Source organism: Budorcas taxicolor, chromosome 14, assembly GCF_023091745.1.
Source record: "Budorcas taxicolor isolate Tak-1 chromosome 14, Takin1.1, whole genome shotgun sequence".
Taxonomy (NCBI): Eukaryota; Metazoa; Chordata; class Mammalia; order Artiodactyla; family Bovidae; genus Budorcas; species Budorcas taxicolor.
This window is the reverse complement of record NC_068923.1, coordinates 29,334,085-29,348,737: the sequence shown is the minus strand read 5'-3', so window position 1 is coordinate 29,348,737 and position 14,653 is coordinate 29,334,085. Positions and strand designations below refer to the sequence as shown.

Below are 14,653 nucleotides of genomic sequence, written 5' to 3'. Positions count from 1 at the left end.
CCAGGCCTCCCTGTCCATCACCAACTCCAGGAGTTTAACCAAACTTGTGTCCATCGAGTCAGTGATGCCATCCAGCCATCTCATCCTCTGTTGTCCCCTTCTCCTCCTGCCCCCAATCCCTCCCAGCATCAGAGTCTTTTCCAATGAGTCAACTCTTCTCATGAGGTAGCCAGAGTACTGGAGTTTCAGCTTTAGCATCATTCCTTCCAAAGAAATCCCAGGGCTGATCTCCCTCAGAATGGACTGGTTGGATCTCCTTGCAGTCCAAGGGACTCTCAAGAGTCTTCTCCAACACCACAGTTCAAAAGCATCAATTCTTCGGCACTCAGCCTTCTTCACAGTCCAACTCTCACATCCATACATGACCACAGGAAAAACCATAGCCTTGACTAGACAGACCTTTGTGGACAAAGTAATGTTTCTGCTTTTGAATATGCTCTCTAGGTTGGTCATAACTTTTCTTCCAAGGAGTAAGTGTCTTTTAATTTCATGGCTGCAGTCACCATCCGCAGTGATTTTGGAGCCCCAAAAAATTAAGTCTGACACTGCTTCCACTGCTTCCCCATCTATTTCCCATGAAGTGATGGGACCAGATGCCATGATCTTAGGCTGAATCATCTAGGAAGCATCTAAAAAATCTCAAAGTCCAGGAACAATTGATTATCTGGGGATAGAACTCAATTCAGTTCAGTTCAGTCACTTAGTCCTGTCCGACTCTTTGTGACCCCATGAATCGCATCACGTCAGGCCTCCCTGTCCATCACCAACTCCCAGAGTTTACTCAAACTCATGTCCATTGAGTCGGTGATGCTATCCAACCATCTCATCCTCTGTTGCCCCCTTCTCCTCCCACCCTCAATCTTTCCCAGCATCAGGGTCTTTTCAAATGAGTCAGTTCTTTGCATCAATTGGCCAAAGTATTGAGGTTTCAGCTTCAGCCTCAGTCCTTCCAGTGAATATTCAGGACTGATTTCCTTTAGGATGGACTGGTTGGATCTCCTTGCAGTCCAAGGGACTCTCAAGAGTCCTCTCCAACACCACAGTTCAAAAGCATCAGTTCTTTAGGATAGAATTCAGGCATCAGTATTTTTTAAAATTCCCGGACGGTCCCTGTGCACAGTGTTGAGAACCACTGGACTGAAGGATTTTTTTTTCCTCTTCTCCAGGCATTTAATCTTAGTCCAGCTGATCCAGATGGCAAATCGGATCCCTACATTGTGATCAAGCTTGGCAAAACTGAAATCAAAGACCGGGACAAATACATCCCTAAACAGCTGAACCCAGTATTTGGAAGGTCAGTGGCCATCTGAGTGTCATTGCACTGTCCTCTCTGCATTTGCTGCTGTGGTGTTTCTTTGAGAGTGGGCTTGGTGTGTAGAGAGCGGTGTGGGTCTGAGTACACAGTGCAGATTAAATGCTGGCTCCTGCTCATGATAACAGCCAATCAAGCCAATAGTCATGAGGAAGGCCCGGATTCTTTCCTTGGTTTCTTTAGCAATTTGGTTGTGCATGATCTTCACACCCATGGTTTCCAATAACGATTTTCCCAGATCTCAAATGTAAGAGGCCCCTTGAACAGCCATCAAGTTCAGCCTTCTGCCTTGAAGAGAGTTCCTTTTTACAGACCAGATAATCAAGGCCCAGAGCAGTTTAGAAACTTGGTCAGGTTCACACCTCTCATAAGTAGAAGAGAAGGGGCCAGATGTTTAGTCTTTGTCTGTTACCAAAGGGGTTTTTGCATTGTACCATTTTGCAGTTCACTGGGGCTTCCCAGGTGGCGCTAGTGGTAAAGATCCTGCCTGCAAATGAGATACACGACAGAGACCTGGGTTCAGTCCCTGGGTTGGGAAGATCCTCTGGAGGAGGGCAAGGGAGCCCACTCCACTGTTCCTGCCTGGAGAATCCCATGGACAGAGGGGCCTGGTGGGCCATGGTCCATAGGGTCGCAATGAGTCGGACAGGACTGAAGTGATGTAGCACGCGGCACACTGCAGGCAAAAAGTTGAACTGCACCCCCGGTTTTCCTGCAAAGTGTTCACAAGGCATTCCATTTGTGTATGTTTAGGTGAGCCAGGGATTCTCCAGTTCTCAGCAACCCTCCTCCAGGCCAGAATACTGGCGTGGGTAGTCTTTCCTTTCTCCAGGGGATCTTCCCAACCCAGGGATCGAACCCAGGTCTCCCACATGGCAGGCGGATTCTTTACCAGCTGAGCCACAAGGAAAGCCCTTCAGCAACCCCCTCACACCATTTATCTTCTAAAAGGGTTGTGTTTGTGAGCCTGACTGCCATTAAGTCTGGAGTCAAGCACACCCGGGTTTCACGTTGCCACATCACACAGATGGCTCTCTGATCTGTAGAGCAATAACAGTGACAATCGACCCTCATATGCCTTTAGAAGATTAAGTATGACAAGCACCCAGCATTGTCTATGACGTTGCATAGTAGCTACTCAGAACGCATTGGCTTCCTTCCTCTCCACCTTGATGATCATTTTAGCAATGTACACATCTCAAGTGTATCTAATTCCTTTATTCCCGGAGCCCTAAGGACCATGGGATGAAATCTCTATCTGCCTCATTTAAATTCATTTACACAATTGTGGTCGCTTTGGAACTTTTGACATTTGATCAGAACTAGCCTCTTACATGTTATTGCTCCCCAGGAAATAAGACAATAAACGATCTTGCTTGTTCAGATTAAAGAGAATGATTAAAACGATCTGCTAAGGAGATGTACCCTTGCTTCCCTGATCCGGAGATGACCTTTATCATTACCTGCCATTTATGCAACCAGCACTTCATTTTACCAAGTGCTTTGTAGTCGCTTTTTATGAGCTGCTCTCACCACAGTGCCATGAATTAGACTGGTTGTATAACCTCCATTTATGGCCATGGTAAACAAAAGAGAGGCTGATGGGATATTCCTTCCTTCCTCTGACATTTCAGAGCCTCTTCCAGAAGCCCTCCAGGTGTGGGTGCTTTGTTGGGTGTGTATTTAATTGTTACTCAGGGAAAGATACTGCTGGCTCAGTCTTGCAAAGTTCCAGCAGGGACCATGCAGGGCTCTTGTGCCTGGCCTGGGGTATGGGGAAACCCTCTTTGAGCCCTTTATAAGAGGATGTCACAGGCTCCTCCCCTGATGTCCTGGCCCTGACCTGCCTTAATTTTCTTCATAACCTCTAGCATGAATTGGTGTGTCTATTATGTGTTTATGGTTGTTTCCCATCTCCCCACTAGAATGTGAGCTCCATTCCAATGGAGGCTCATTCAAGTCTGTTCAGTGCTGTAACCCTAGTATCTTGGACTGGGCATGGCCTAGAGCAGATGCTCTTTGAGTATCTGTAGAATTATAGAATAAACAAATGAATAAATAATGGGCAAACAATCCTTCAGTCATTTTTCAGTGGGATTTCAGGGGACCCCATTATCCTGAGGGAGTACATGTCTAAAGAGTTGGAGGTTCCTCATTTTTTTAATAACCGCAGCTCCTGAAACACATCACACATATTATGATGTCTCATAAACGTCAAATGAACAAATGAATCAAAAAAGAAGGAATAAAGAACAATGGGACAAAGAAACAAAGGGACATCTTTTCTCTGAAGGTTCACAGTACTGAATGTTTCTAAAAGGCTCAGGTTCTACCCATTTCGTGATGCATTCTCTTTTCTCACACCAACGTTGTATCTAGAGGTCGTATCACATTGACACCCACATTCGTGTAAGTCTAATTCTCCGACCCCCCACCCCACACTGAGTGACTGGAGATCCAATCACGGCAAGCTGCTTTGGTAGTTTTCCTAAGGACAGCACTAATGAAAATTCAGGAGAGGTGAACCAGTGAGCGCACAGCACACCATCCTGAAAGACGGATCAGAACACTGGAGCCCTCTGTCCTTTGTCATGGTTGCCAGGGGCAGTTAAACACTTGATAAGTCTTTCCTTGGTGGCAGCAGCTTGGTGATGGCCAGGCTCAGAGGTGGCTGGGGCCTTTCTGGTGAGATGCCTCTAGAATATCCATTACAGCTTCAAATCCAAATTTTGGAAACCCAGGGAGGCAATACTGTGTCTTCAGGTGGAAGAAATGAACTCATTTTCTGCACAGCTGTATCCCTGGCCTGCTAGGGCTGCCTCAGTCAGTTACAGGAGCTGTCCAGCATCTCTGCATTTTTCTCTCTGGGGAGGGTTAATTGGCTCTGGGCTATGCTGTGATTGCTCTCCCTACCACTCTGGAGAGTGAGAGTTGGGCTAAGTGGGCCTGACCTTGAAGGCCACAGCCCAGACAGGCCTGAGGACAACTCGGGAAATAACGAGCCCTCTAGTCTCCTCTCCTCCCTGCCTCCTCTCTGTCCCTTGCTCCCAGACCAACCCTCCCCGTGTTGTCCCAGAGCAGAGTCAGAACAGCTGGAGAAACATCGGTGTTTTAAGAACACATTTGCCTAAAATGCAGGCGTACACTCCCAATTTAATTCTTAATTACCTTCTCTAATGCTCAGTAGAACAGATAACGCATTGATACAGGAAATCCGACATCATGCCTATTCCCCTCAACACTGCATTGGGGTGGGATTATGGAAGGAGCATGGAATTAGGAGAAGGAAACTGATACTTATCTTAGTTTGACATGATCTGTGATCTTAGGCCAGTCCTCTGAGTTCTCTGGACTTCAGTTTCCTTAGCTGTAAAAGGAAGAGATTGGATGTGGTGATTTCTGAGATCCTGCACAAGTCAAGGAAACATTTACTGTGTCTGCTTTCTGCAGCTGAAGTACAGGCTCCAACAATGCAGAATTGAGGAGGGCAGGTCTCTGTTCGCAAGGGGCTCAGAATCTTGTAGAGACACATCTATGTTTTCATGGTTTTCCATCGTCAATAGGATTTTCATCTCAAATAAACCCAGCTGATATTCCCTGACGAATCAACAATGAAGGGGAGAGGAAATGGCAATTTACTGGGCACCAGTTGAATGCCTGGAAGTAAAATCTGTGCTTTGTATAAACAAGATCCCACTTAACCACTATGCTATATTATAAAGAAGACATATTTATCCTCGTGTACATGTAAAGAGGCTAAAAGAGTTGAAATAACTTTCCCAATGTTTTACAACCAGGAAGTAGCTGATTCAAAATCAAGATTAGAAATCAGTCCTGTTTGAGACCAAAATCTAGGGACTTTGCTCTTCCTCTTGCTGTCACCCTAGTTGAGACTATAAGATGTGACCCATGAGAGAGTAGATGATTGGGTACTGGAAATTGACCAGAGGGTTGGAAATTGTTTGCATCTCAATGAAAAATTAAACTACATAAATATCCATTAAGTAGTAATTGGGTTGCTCCATGTTTAGTGAGTTCCTATGGACTGTAGGCCAATACTTAACCACTTGAGGCAAAGAGCCAACACATTGGAAAAGACCCTGATGCTGGGAAAGATTGAGGGCAGGAGGAGAAGGGGGCAGCAGAGGATGAGATGGTTGGATTGCATCACCGACTCAATGGATATGAGTTTGAGCAGGCTCCAGGAGATAGTGAGGGACAGGGGAGCCTGGCGTGCTGCAGTCCATGGGGTCACAAAGAGTTGGCCACGACTTAGTGTGTGAGCAACAATGGACTGTAGGCAAGCTAAAAGTGAAAGAGGAAAAAGTTCTCTGCAGCACCAAATGCTGTTGATTCCTAAAGCCTCTGCTTGGATGGCAGGTCATTTGAGATCCAGGCCACGTTCCCAAAGGAGTCCTTGCTCTCCGTGCTGATCTACGACCATGACTTGATTGGGACAGACGACCTCATTGGTGAGACCAGGATTGACCTGGAGAACCGCTTCTACAGCAAACACCGAGCCATCTGTGGCTTGCAGAGTCAGTACGAGATGTAAGTTCTTCCTCCTGTGGAGTCACTGTTGGTGTCCTGAGGCTGCAGCCCAGGCACTGGGAAGACCCCCTAAGACTCAGTTTTAATATCTCAGATGGGCTTCATGTCAGCAGGGTTCACTGCTGACATGGAAACTGCTCACTGCACTTGAGGGTATTTGGGGCTGGGGAGGCAACACTAATTTGGAACCCAGGGCAGATTCTTCGAGTCAAGAGTTGAATTGTGTTTGTTCAGTTGATTAGCTGGACCTGGTGGACTGAGCTCTCAGTGGGGAATGATGCTAGAAGTATGATTAACATAACACAAATGCCAATATTCTAGTTAATTACAACCAACACTCACAAGTACATAAAATATACCATATACTTCACATGGTATATCTAATTCAGTTTTCCTCAAAACCCATTGAGGTGTTATTCCCATCTTAACACATGAGGGAGAAGTGGGTCCAAGTCTCTCTCTTTAAAAAGGTTTTTGAGCTCTGCTTAATTTTAGAATGTATACTAGATTTCTTTTTTTTCAGTTCAGCTCAGTTCAGTTGCTCAGTCGTGTCCGACTCTTTGCGACCCCACAAACCACAGCACGCCAGGTCTCCCTGGCCATCACCAACTCCCAGAGTTTACTCTTTTTTAAAGTATGGCTTATTTGATATCTTAAGAGAAAATTCTTATAAATATCAGCTATATAAAAACATCCATTAGGCTTCCATGGTGTAATTTTAGAAATATTTTCGAATATAAAGTAACATATATTCCTTGTAGAAAATTTAGGAAATACAGAAAGTACAAAATGATGCTCAAATTATTTCACTCACAGATAAAACTTACATTAAAGATGTGTATGTATTTCCTTTCAGTATTTTTCTATGCTGCATGTGTGTATAGTCACTCAGTTGTGTCTGACTCTTTGTGACCCTTTGGGCTCACAGGCTCCTGAGTCCATGGGCTTCTCCAGGCAAGAATACTGGAGTGGGTTGCCATGCCCTCCTCCTCCAGGGTATCTTCCCAACCCAGAGATCGAACCTGTGTATCCTGTCTCCTGCCTTGCGAGCAGATTCTTTACCCATTGAGACATCAGAGAGGCTCTTTATCTATGTTATTTCCTCCCAGAGTTGGACTCATACTAACCATGCAATTTCCTAAGCTTCTTGTTGCATTTATATGTTATATCATAAGCATTCTATGATATTAAATATTCTTCAGAATCATTATTTTAACAGTTCTCTGGTATTCTCTTATATAAATTTATTGTACAATTATATAACCAGTTTCCATTCTTGAATTTCAGGGTATTTACATTTTTCTTCCTTATTCTATTAGAAATATTGCTGCTATGAGCATTACCATACAAAAGCCATTGCAAACCTTTCTGATAATTCATTCAGTGTTCATCCATAGACATGGATTTATTCCATTGAAAGGAATGCACACTTTAAAAACTTTTAATAATAACATCCAGATGTCTCTCCAGAAGGGGTGGACCAATTTAGACTCTCATTAACATAGTCCAAAGCATCTATTTCCTCCATGGAATGATTTTCAGACAAGTCTCTAGTGCTGGCCTGTTCTCTGAGCCAAGCATGCCATTTCAGTCTGAGGACTTCAGTGAATGTAGAAGCCTTTTGGGGTATTTATATCATTCTCAAGTACCTGAGAGGGTACCATTCAGAGAATGATTAGCTGTGTGCACTGTGAAGTCAGTAAAGGAAACCACACATAAACGTAGTGTGTCTTCTGTTCAGATGAACTTCCTGACAGTGGAATTGCCATGTATCAAAATAGTTTAGTCAGGTAAGTTGTTCACTGAAGTCTTAAAAATAGACAAGAACACCTATTTCTGGGAAGGTCTATGTATGGGCCTGGCTTGGAATCTTTTTCAGGATCTTCATATTTCTGAACCAAGGTAGGAAAACTGTTTTACAGCCATGTTTTGGCTTTTTTCAATGTTTAAATGGATTAAATTCTGATGAATCCCGCATCCCAGGGAGCAGAGATATCCAAGCTTATCTCAATCATGGTTCCTAGGGAGCATCTCATTGCAAGTTAATGATTTTTTTTTAACCAAATAGCTTGTTTTTAAGGAAAGAAGGGGTTGGAAAGATCTGGAAACTCACCACTAGGAAATGACTGATTAGAGAAATGGCGCCTCAAGACTTCCTGCCCGGGATGTGAGTCTACAATATGATTTTGGAAGAGGAGGAGAAGGGAGGAAAGAAGCAGAGAAACTAAAAGAATGAGCTTGACTTTCTTAGAAGTAGCAGCCAAATAGCTATCCTGCTAGTGACAGGACAAACTAAGCCAAAACTACCTGCAAAGAAATCCATAGAGACAGAGAGCACATTGCTGATTGCCAAAGGCTAGCCTGGGCACAGGGAATGAGGAGTGACTGCTAAAAGGGTAGCAAGTTTTCTTTTGTGGTGATAAAAATTTTTTTTGGCACTTGATAGAGGTAGTGTTTGCACAACATTATGGATATACTGCTGCTGCTGCTGCTGCTGAGTCGCTTCAGTCATGTCTGACTCTGTGCAACCCTAGAGACGGCAGCCCACCAGGCTCCCCCATCCCTGGGATTCTCCAGGCAAGAACACTGGAGTGGGTTGCCATTTCCTTCTCCAATGTCTGAAAGTGAAAAGTGAAAATGAAGCCGCTCAATCGTGTCTGACTCGCAGCAACCCCAGGGACTGCAGCCTAAGGGGCTCCTCTGTCCATGGGATTTTCCAGGCAAGAGTACTGGAGTGAGTTGCCATTGCCTTCTCCATGAATATACTAAATCCCACCAAATTGGTCAACTTTTAATAGCCAATTTTGTTATGTGAATTTCACTTCAGTTTTTTAACGGATGCATTTGTTTTAAAAAATATATATGAAACTACCTGAAAAGAAATGTTCTATCTAGCTATTCCGAAGTTCTGCCTTTCATACAGGCACACGTATGCAGAGGTACTGACCAGAAAAGAGAGAAAGCAAAATAAACAAAAACAAAACCACTAGCCCCAAGCATGTAGAATGTCAAGTTAAAAGCTAAAGGATACCACGCAGGTCATACTTAGGTGGTCCTTTCACAGACATCTTGGGCGGCGGCTCCTGAGGAAGCCCAGACCTCACCCTCTGTCCTTTGTCCACTTTTCAGAGAAGGATACAATGCCTGGCGAAACACATCCAAACCTACCGAAATCCTCGCCAAGCTCTGCAAAGACAGCAAGCTGGATGGTCCCTACTTCCGCCCTGGGAAAATACAGATAGGAAACCAGGTCTTTTCTGGAAAAACAACCTTTACCGAGGAGGACACGGGTAACTCCCCACGATGTATCCTGCTGAAGTGGTTCTTCTTTTGAAAAGCCTGCTTTCAGTGGTATTGATGACTGAAGGAAATGGTCATCTACTGTAAAGTTAATGCATGGAAAAGTACTGAGGAGGATGGAGATCACTTGTAATCCCCAAATTCAGAGATAATGATGGTGCATGGTGGTATATTTCTTCACAGTATGTGTGGGTGTGTGTGTGCGCATGCAATATGCCACATTTTTACATAATTTTAAATATGCTATATATATGGTACGTTAATATACCATATATATATATATATATAGAGAGAGAGAGAGAGAGTTTTCATATATATAGTTTTGTACTCTGCCTTTTCTACTTCCAATAGATTATGACAATTCTCCTTTATTCTTTGAAACTGTCTTTGATAATCTTCTATTTTATGGCTGTGACATTTCCTTTGTGTCCATTTTTATGGTGTCACTTAATGCTTGCATGAACCTCCTTACGCATAGTTTTGCATATTTCTGATGAGTCTACAGTACATATCAGAGAAGCAGAATTGTTGTGTCAGAAGATAGACAATACCTTAAAATGAATATTATATAGAATAAATACTTGGACACAACTCAAATTACCCCCATAAGTGTTACACCAACAACTCTCCTTTTCCAACACCAAGAAATAGATTTTTCCATATGAGCAACATAGAACATATCAGGAGGACCCCAGAAACCCTTTCATAAATTTAGGATGAGAAAAAAAAATCCCCTTTAAGGATATAAAACAATTCCTGTACTATCACACCTATCCATCTGATGCTTAAAGATTACCTATATATGGTGCAGTGCTTCTGATGCAAAAAGCCAAATTATGTACATGCTGCTGCTGCTGCTGCTGCTGCTAAGTCGCTTCAGTTGTGTCTGACTCTGTGCGCCCCCATAGATGGCAGCCCACCTGGCTCCTCTGTCCCTGGGATTCTCCAGGCAGGAATACTGGAGTGGGTTGCCATTTCCTTCTCCAGTGCATGCATGCATGCTAAGTCACTTCAGTCGTGGCCAACTCTGTGCAACCCCATGGATAGCAGCCCACGAAGCTCCTCTGTCCACAGGATTCTCCAGGCCAGAATACTGGAGTGGGTTGCCATTTCCTTCTCCAATGTACATGCTATAGGATGTTTTGACACTCTGTTGATCCCACCACTTTAATGATTTCCTTTTAAGATTCCTTTTTACCTTGTTTTGGCTCCAAGAAATTCTAAGAGGTTTTTGTCATGCAGAGTTATTGACGTTTAGTGTATTAACGATATAGATTAATTTCTGTGAGAAAAATACTTTTTCACAATATACTCTATTAAGCCAATTTAGTCCCTTGGTCACTATTCTGCATTTCATGATTAAACAATTTATTTGCCCACCAAAAACCTGAAATTATGTTCATCAAGATCAGTTCTTGACTGATTAAACTTTATGACAAAGATTTAATTCATCGATTACTTGTTCATCTCTATCGACTTTTACTGACTATAATTATTGCTGTTGGAAGATTCTCTTGGTAGCTTTTTATTTCTTTGGTTAAACCAGGTTCAACTTTCCTATGTCAAATTTGGCCATTCTAAAGTTTGTCAAGAAGATTTTATTCTTTCAACAATTTTTGTCTTATTTGGCAAGTGTTTTTTCTACCAATAGTTTTTATCATGAGTTACCTTTTTTAAAAATAAAATGATACATCAGAGAATCTTTTCCCTGAGTAGTTGTTGGTAGGAGTGAGAGATCTCAAGCAATAATGAGAAGAGTTATAAGACATCAATGAGCACATATTATGTTTATTTCAGCACCTTGTTTAGGGGCACTCTGATCCCCTGGGCCCTCTCCCACTATAGTGTTAGCAAATAGCTATATGTCTCCAGAAAAATTACCCTCTCTTGTCCCTTGAAGCCAAGTTTGTGATTCACAGACTGAAGGAGTCTGATTCAAGGGGTGAAGGGAGTCCTGTACTCCAAGACCCTGACTGTACTCTGAGTCCTCTGGTCAACCCAATCTCATTTCCCAATCTCTTAACTTTTTTTCTTAATTAATTTATCTTTTTAATTGATGTATAGTTGATTTACAGCATTGTGCCAGTCTCTGCTATATAGCAAAGTTGGTAAGAAAAGCCAGGTCTCTGCTATACAGCAAAGTCTTTCCTCAGTTATACACATATACACATTTTAAAAATATTCTTTTTCATTATAATTTATCCCAGAAGATTGGCTATAGTCCCTTGTGCTATACAGTAGGACCTATTCTAAACATAATGGCTTGCATCTACCAAACCCAAACTCCCAGTCCATCCCGCTTAGCCCTCTCCCCCTTGGCAACCACAAGCCTGATCTTTACGTCTGTGAGTCTATTTCTATTTCATAGATAGATTCACTCTCTTTCCCCCTCCCACCACTCTACTCCCACCTCTTTCCATTTTATTTGTCCTATTTCTTTTTCGCTATCTCTTCTCTCTACCTGTATATTTTCTCTCTACTTGTATGTTTAAATAAACCTTTCAAACACTTTAAGGGAGTGTTTGAAAATGTATCTGACAGTTCATCACTGTCCCCTTACAGGAACATGCATCTGACAAGTCCCTTTATTTTTCTCTCTTCCATGCAGATGAGACGGTGGAGTCGTATGAGCACTTGGCCCTCAGGGTTTTACACTCTTGGGAGGATATTCCAGAGGTTGGGTGTAAGCTGGTTCCTGAGCACATAGAAACACGGCCACTGTACCACAAGGATAAGCCTGGCATGGAGCAGGTAGTGGCCAAGAAATGTTCATCCCCAACAAATGAGACTTTTGCCCTAAAAGTTAAGCTTGTTTGTGCCATATAGTAACGGTTCCCAACCAGGGACAATTTTTCTCCCTCCTAGCCTGGACATTTAGCAATGTCTGAAATATCAGTATTTTTGGTTGTCTCAAGTGGGTGAGGGTGCTACTGGCTTCTAGTGGGAAGAGGCCAGAGATGCTGCTAAACATCCTATTTTGCACTGGGCAGCCCCCCACAACAAAGAATTATTCAGCCCCAAGTGAAGGTTAAGATTGAGAAACTCTGCCCTAAAATCAGAGTTGGATTTATTGCTCTCTCCTTTTTATGATTTGAGTAATCAAATTCTTTCAGAAGAATATTGGCATTTAAGAAAGTTCAAAACCCATTGGATGTACCCAAGAACTTGTCCAAAATCTATCAGTAACCACACAGCCCACTAGTTTTCCCAGAGGGGCAATAGATGGAGGCTTACGTTGAAGAATTAGCAAAAACAAGCTGTGTGGAAGATAACTAGAGACCTGGGTTATGAGTTGGAAGGGAAAAGAAAATACCTTTATTAAGAAACTTTTAATGTCCTAGACCCCTTATGAAGATAATATCACTCAGTTAGGATAACCAAGGATATATTTATCCATATTATGGCCATTCTGAGAATAAAAGAGGGCATTATTAATAATTAAGCTGCTACAAAGGTTTTCCTAGACAACCAGAGATGTAGGGATCACCTAAGCCTTATTTCCTAATATTGCTTCATGATGAAATTATTATGATCCTTACTTTTAAGAAATTGTGGTTAGGAGAGTTTAAGTAACTTGCACAAAGTTACTCAGCTGGTAAACAATCTGCCTGCAATGCAGGAGACCCCCATTTAATTCCTGGGTTGGGAAGATCCCCTGGAAAAGGGATAAGCTACCTACTCCAGTGTTCTTGGGCTTCCCTGGCGGATCAGATAGTAACGAATTGACCTACAGTGGAGGAGACCTAGGTTCAATCCCTGGGTTGGGAAGATCCCGTTGAGGAGGGCATGGCAACCCACTCTAGTATTCTTCCCTGGAGAATCCCCATGGACAAAGGAGCCTGGAAGGCTACAGTCCATGGAGTTCCAAAGAGTTGGTCATGACTGAGCAACTAGGAACAGCACAACACAGAGCTAGGATTTAACCCAGACAGCTTGAGTCCCTAGTTCTGTCCCAGCTCTGAATTCACTCACTGTGTTGTCTGGGCAAAGCAAGTGAGCTTGACTATAATGGGGCAGGAAGACCCTCCCTGCTATCCCAGGCATGGTGGAATATAAACCTAGTCTCACTAGATTCCCCTAGCCAAAGCTCCTCCTTCACCCAAATCCTAAGAATCCTCCCCACTCTGTTGACAGCCCCACTAACTTCATATAAAAATTTCCCTGACCATCCCAGCCTTTGCTGATCACACTAGCTTGTGTGGGAGTATCTGGAAAGAATGCACTTTTATCAACTGTAGAAGCTTATGGTTATTTCTCAAGATTTACTCCGAGATCTTTGAAATCTTTTGGTTACTGGTATCCCTCATTTTCGGAGAAGGCAATGGCAGCCCCCTCCAGTACTCTTGCCTGGCAAAGCCCATGGACGGAACAGCCTGGTGGGCTGCAGTCTGTGGGGTCGCTACGAGTCAGACATGACTAAGCGACTTCAGTTTCACTTTTCACTTTTCACTTTCATGCACTGGAGAAGGAAATGGCAGCCTACTCCAGTGTTCTTGCCCAGAGAATCCCAGGGACGGGGGAGCCTGGTGGGCTGCTGTCTCTGGGGTCGCACAGAGTCGGACACGACTTAGCAGCAGCAGCAGCAGCATCCCTCATTTTGCCTGTCAGATGTGGCTTCTTGGTTAAAGGTGAATGTTAATGTCTGTTGCCTGGAAAAGTCCATGGACAGAGGAGCCTGGTGGGCTATAGTCCAAGGGGTTGCGAAGAGTCAGACACAACTGAGCCACTGAGCACATAATGTCTCTTTAGAGACCCTAGGAATATAATCCTTCATTGAACTGGAGTGGGTAGCCTATCCCTTCTCCGTGGATCTTCCTGACCCAGGAATTGAACCGGGATCTCCTGCATTGCAGGTGGATTCTTTACCAACTGAGCTATCAGGGAAGCCCAGAATTGGTTCATCACTTTCCAAACACTAGCTCTTTGCTTACATTGTCCCTTCCTCTGGAAATCCTCTTTTTGTTCCCCTAGCCAAAGCTCCTCCTTCACCCAAATCCTACGAATCCTCCCCACTCTGTTGACAGCCCCACTCACTTAATATGAAACCTTCCCTGGCCATCCCAGCCTTTGCTGATCACTCCCCTTCTTGCCTGCGCTGACAGAGCACGTAGAGTACATACAACAGAGCTGAACACAGAATCCACTGGACCTTCAAATCCCTTGAAACAGGGTAAATTTTGGTGTATGGAGTCCAGAGCAATGGATGGAAGGTCCTATTCTATCACTAATTAGCCACAGGACTTTGGATCATTTCTTTGACTTCTCTGAACCTTACTTTCTTATGGCTAGGGGTGAGCATTGGTGGAGCTGGTGGATGTTAAGGTACATTGGAGGCAATGGAGCATGATACTTCTGACAGATAGTAGAATCTCATAATCCTTAGGGGTTAGTAAGAAAAGCCAGGTCGCTATACAGTCAGCAGACAAGATTTGAATCCAGGCTCTGCTATATATTGCCTGTGTAAATATGTGCAAGACATTTCTCATCTGC

The 14,653-nt window shown here is 43.4% G+C and overlaps 1 protein-coding gene across 1 annotated transcript in view; it reads left to right on the top strand.

Moving 5' to 3' along the window:
* Positions 1–14,653, top strand: part of FER1L6 (fer-1 like family member 6) — a 129,855-nt gene that overhangs the window by 95,424 nt on the left and 19,778 nt on the right. The window contains exons 31-34 of the mRNA XM_052651744.1: positions 1,167–1,294; positions 5,693–5,863; positions 8,993–9,153; positions 11,772–11,914. Of these exons, the coding sequence (XP_052507704.1) occupies positions 1,167–1,294; positions 5,693–5,863; positions 8,993–9,153; positions 11,772–11,914 (603 nt within the window). The remainder of the gene's footprint in view (positions 1–1,166; positions 1,295–5,692; positions 5,864–8,992; positions 9,154–11,771; positions 11,915–14,653) is intronic.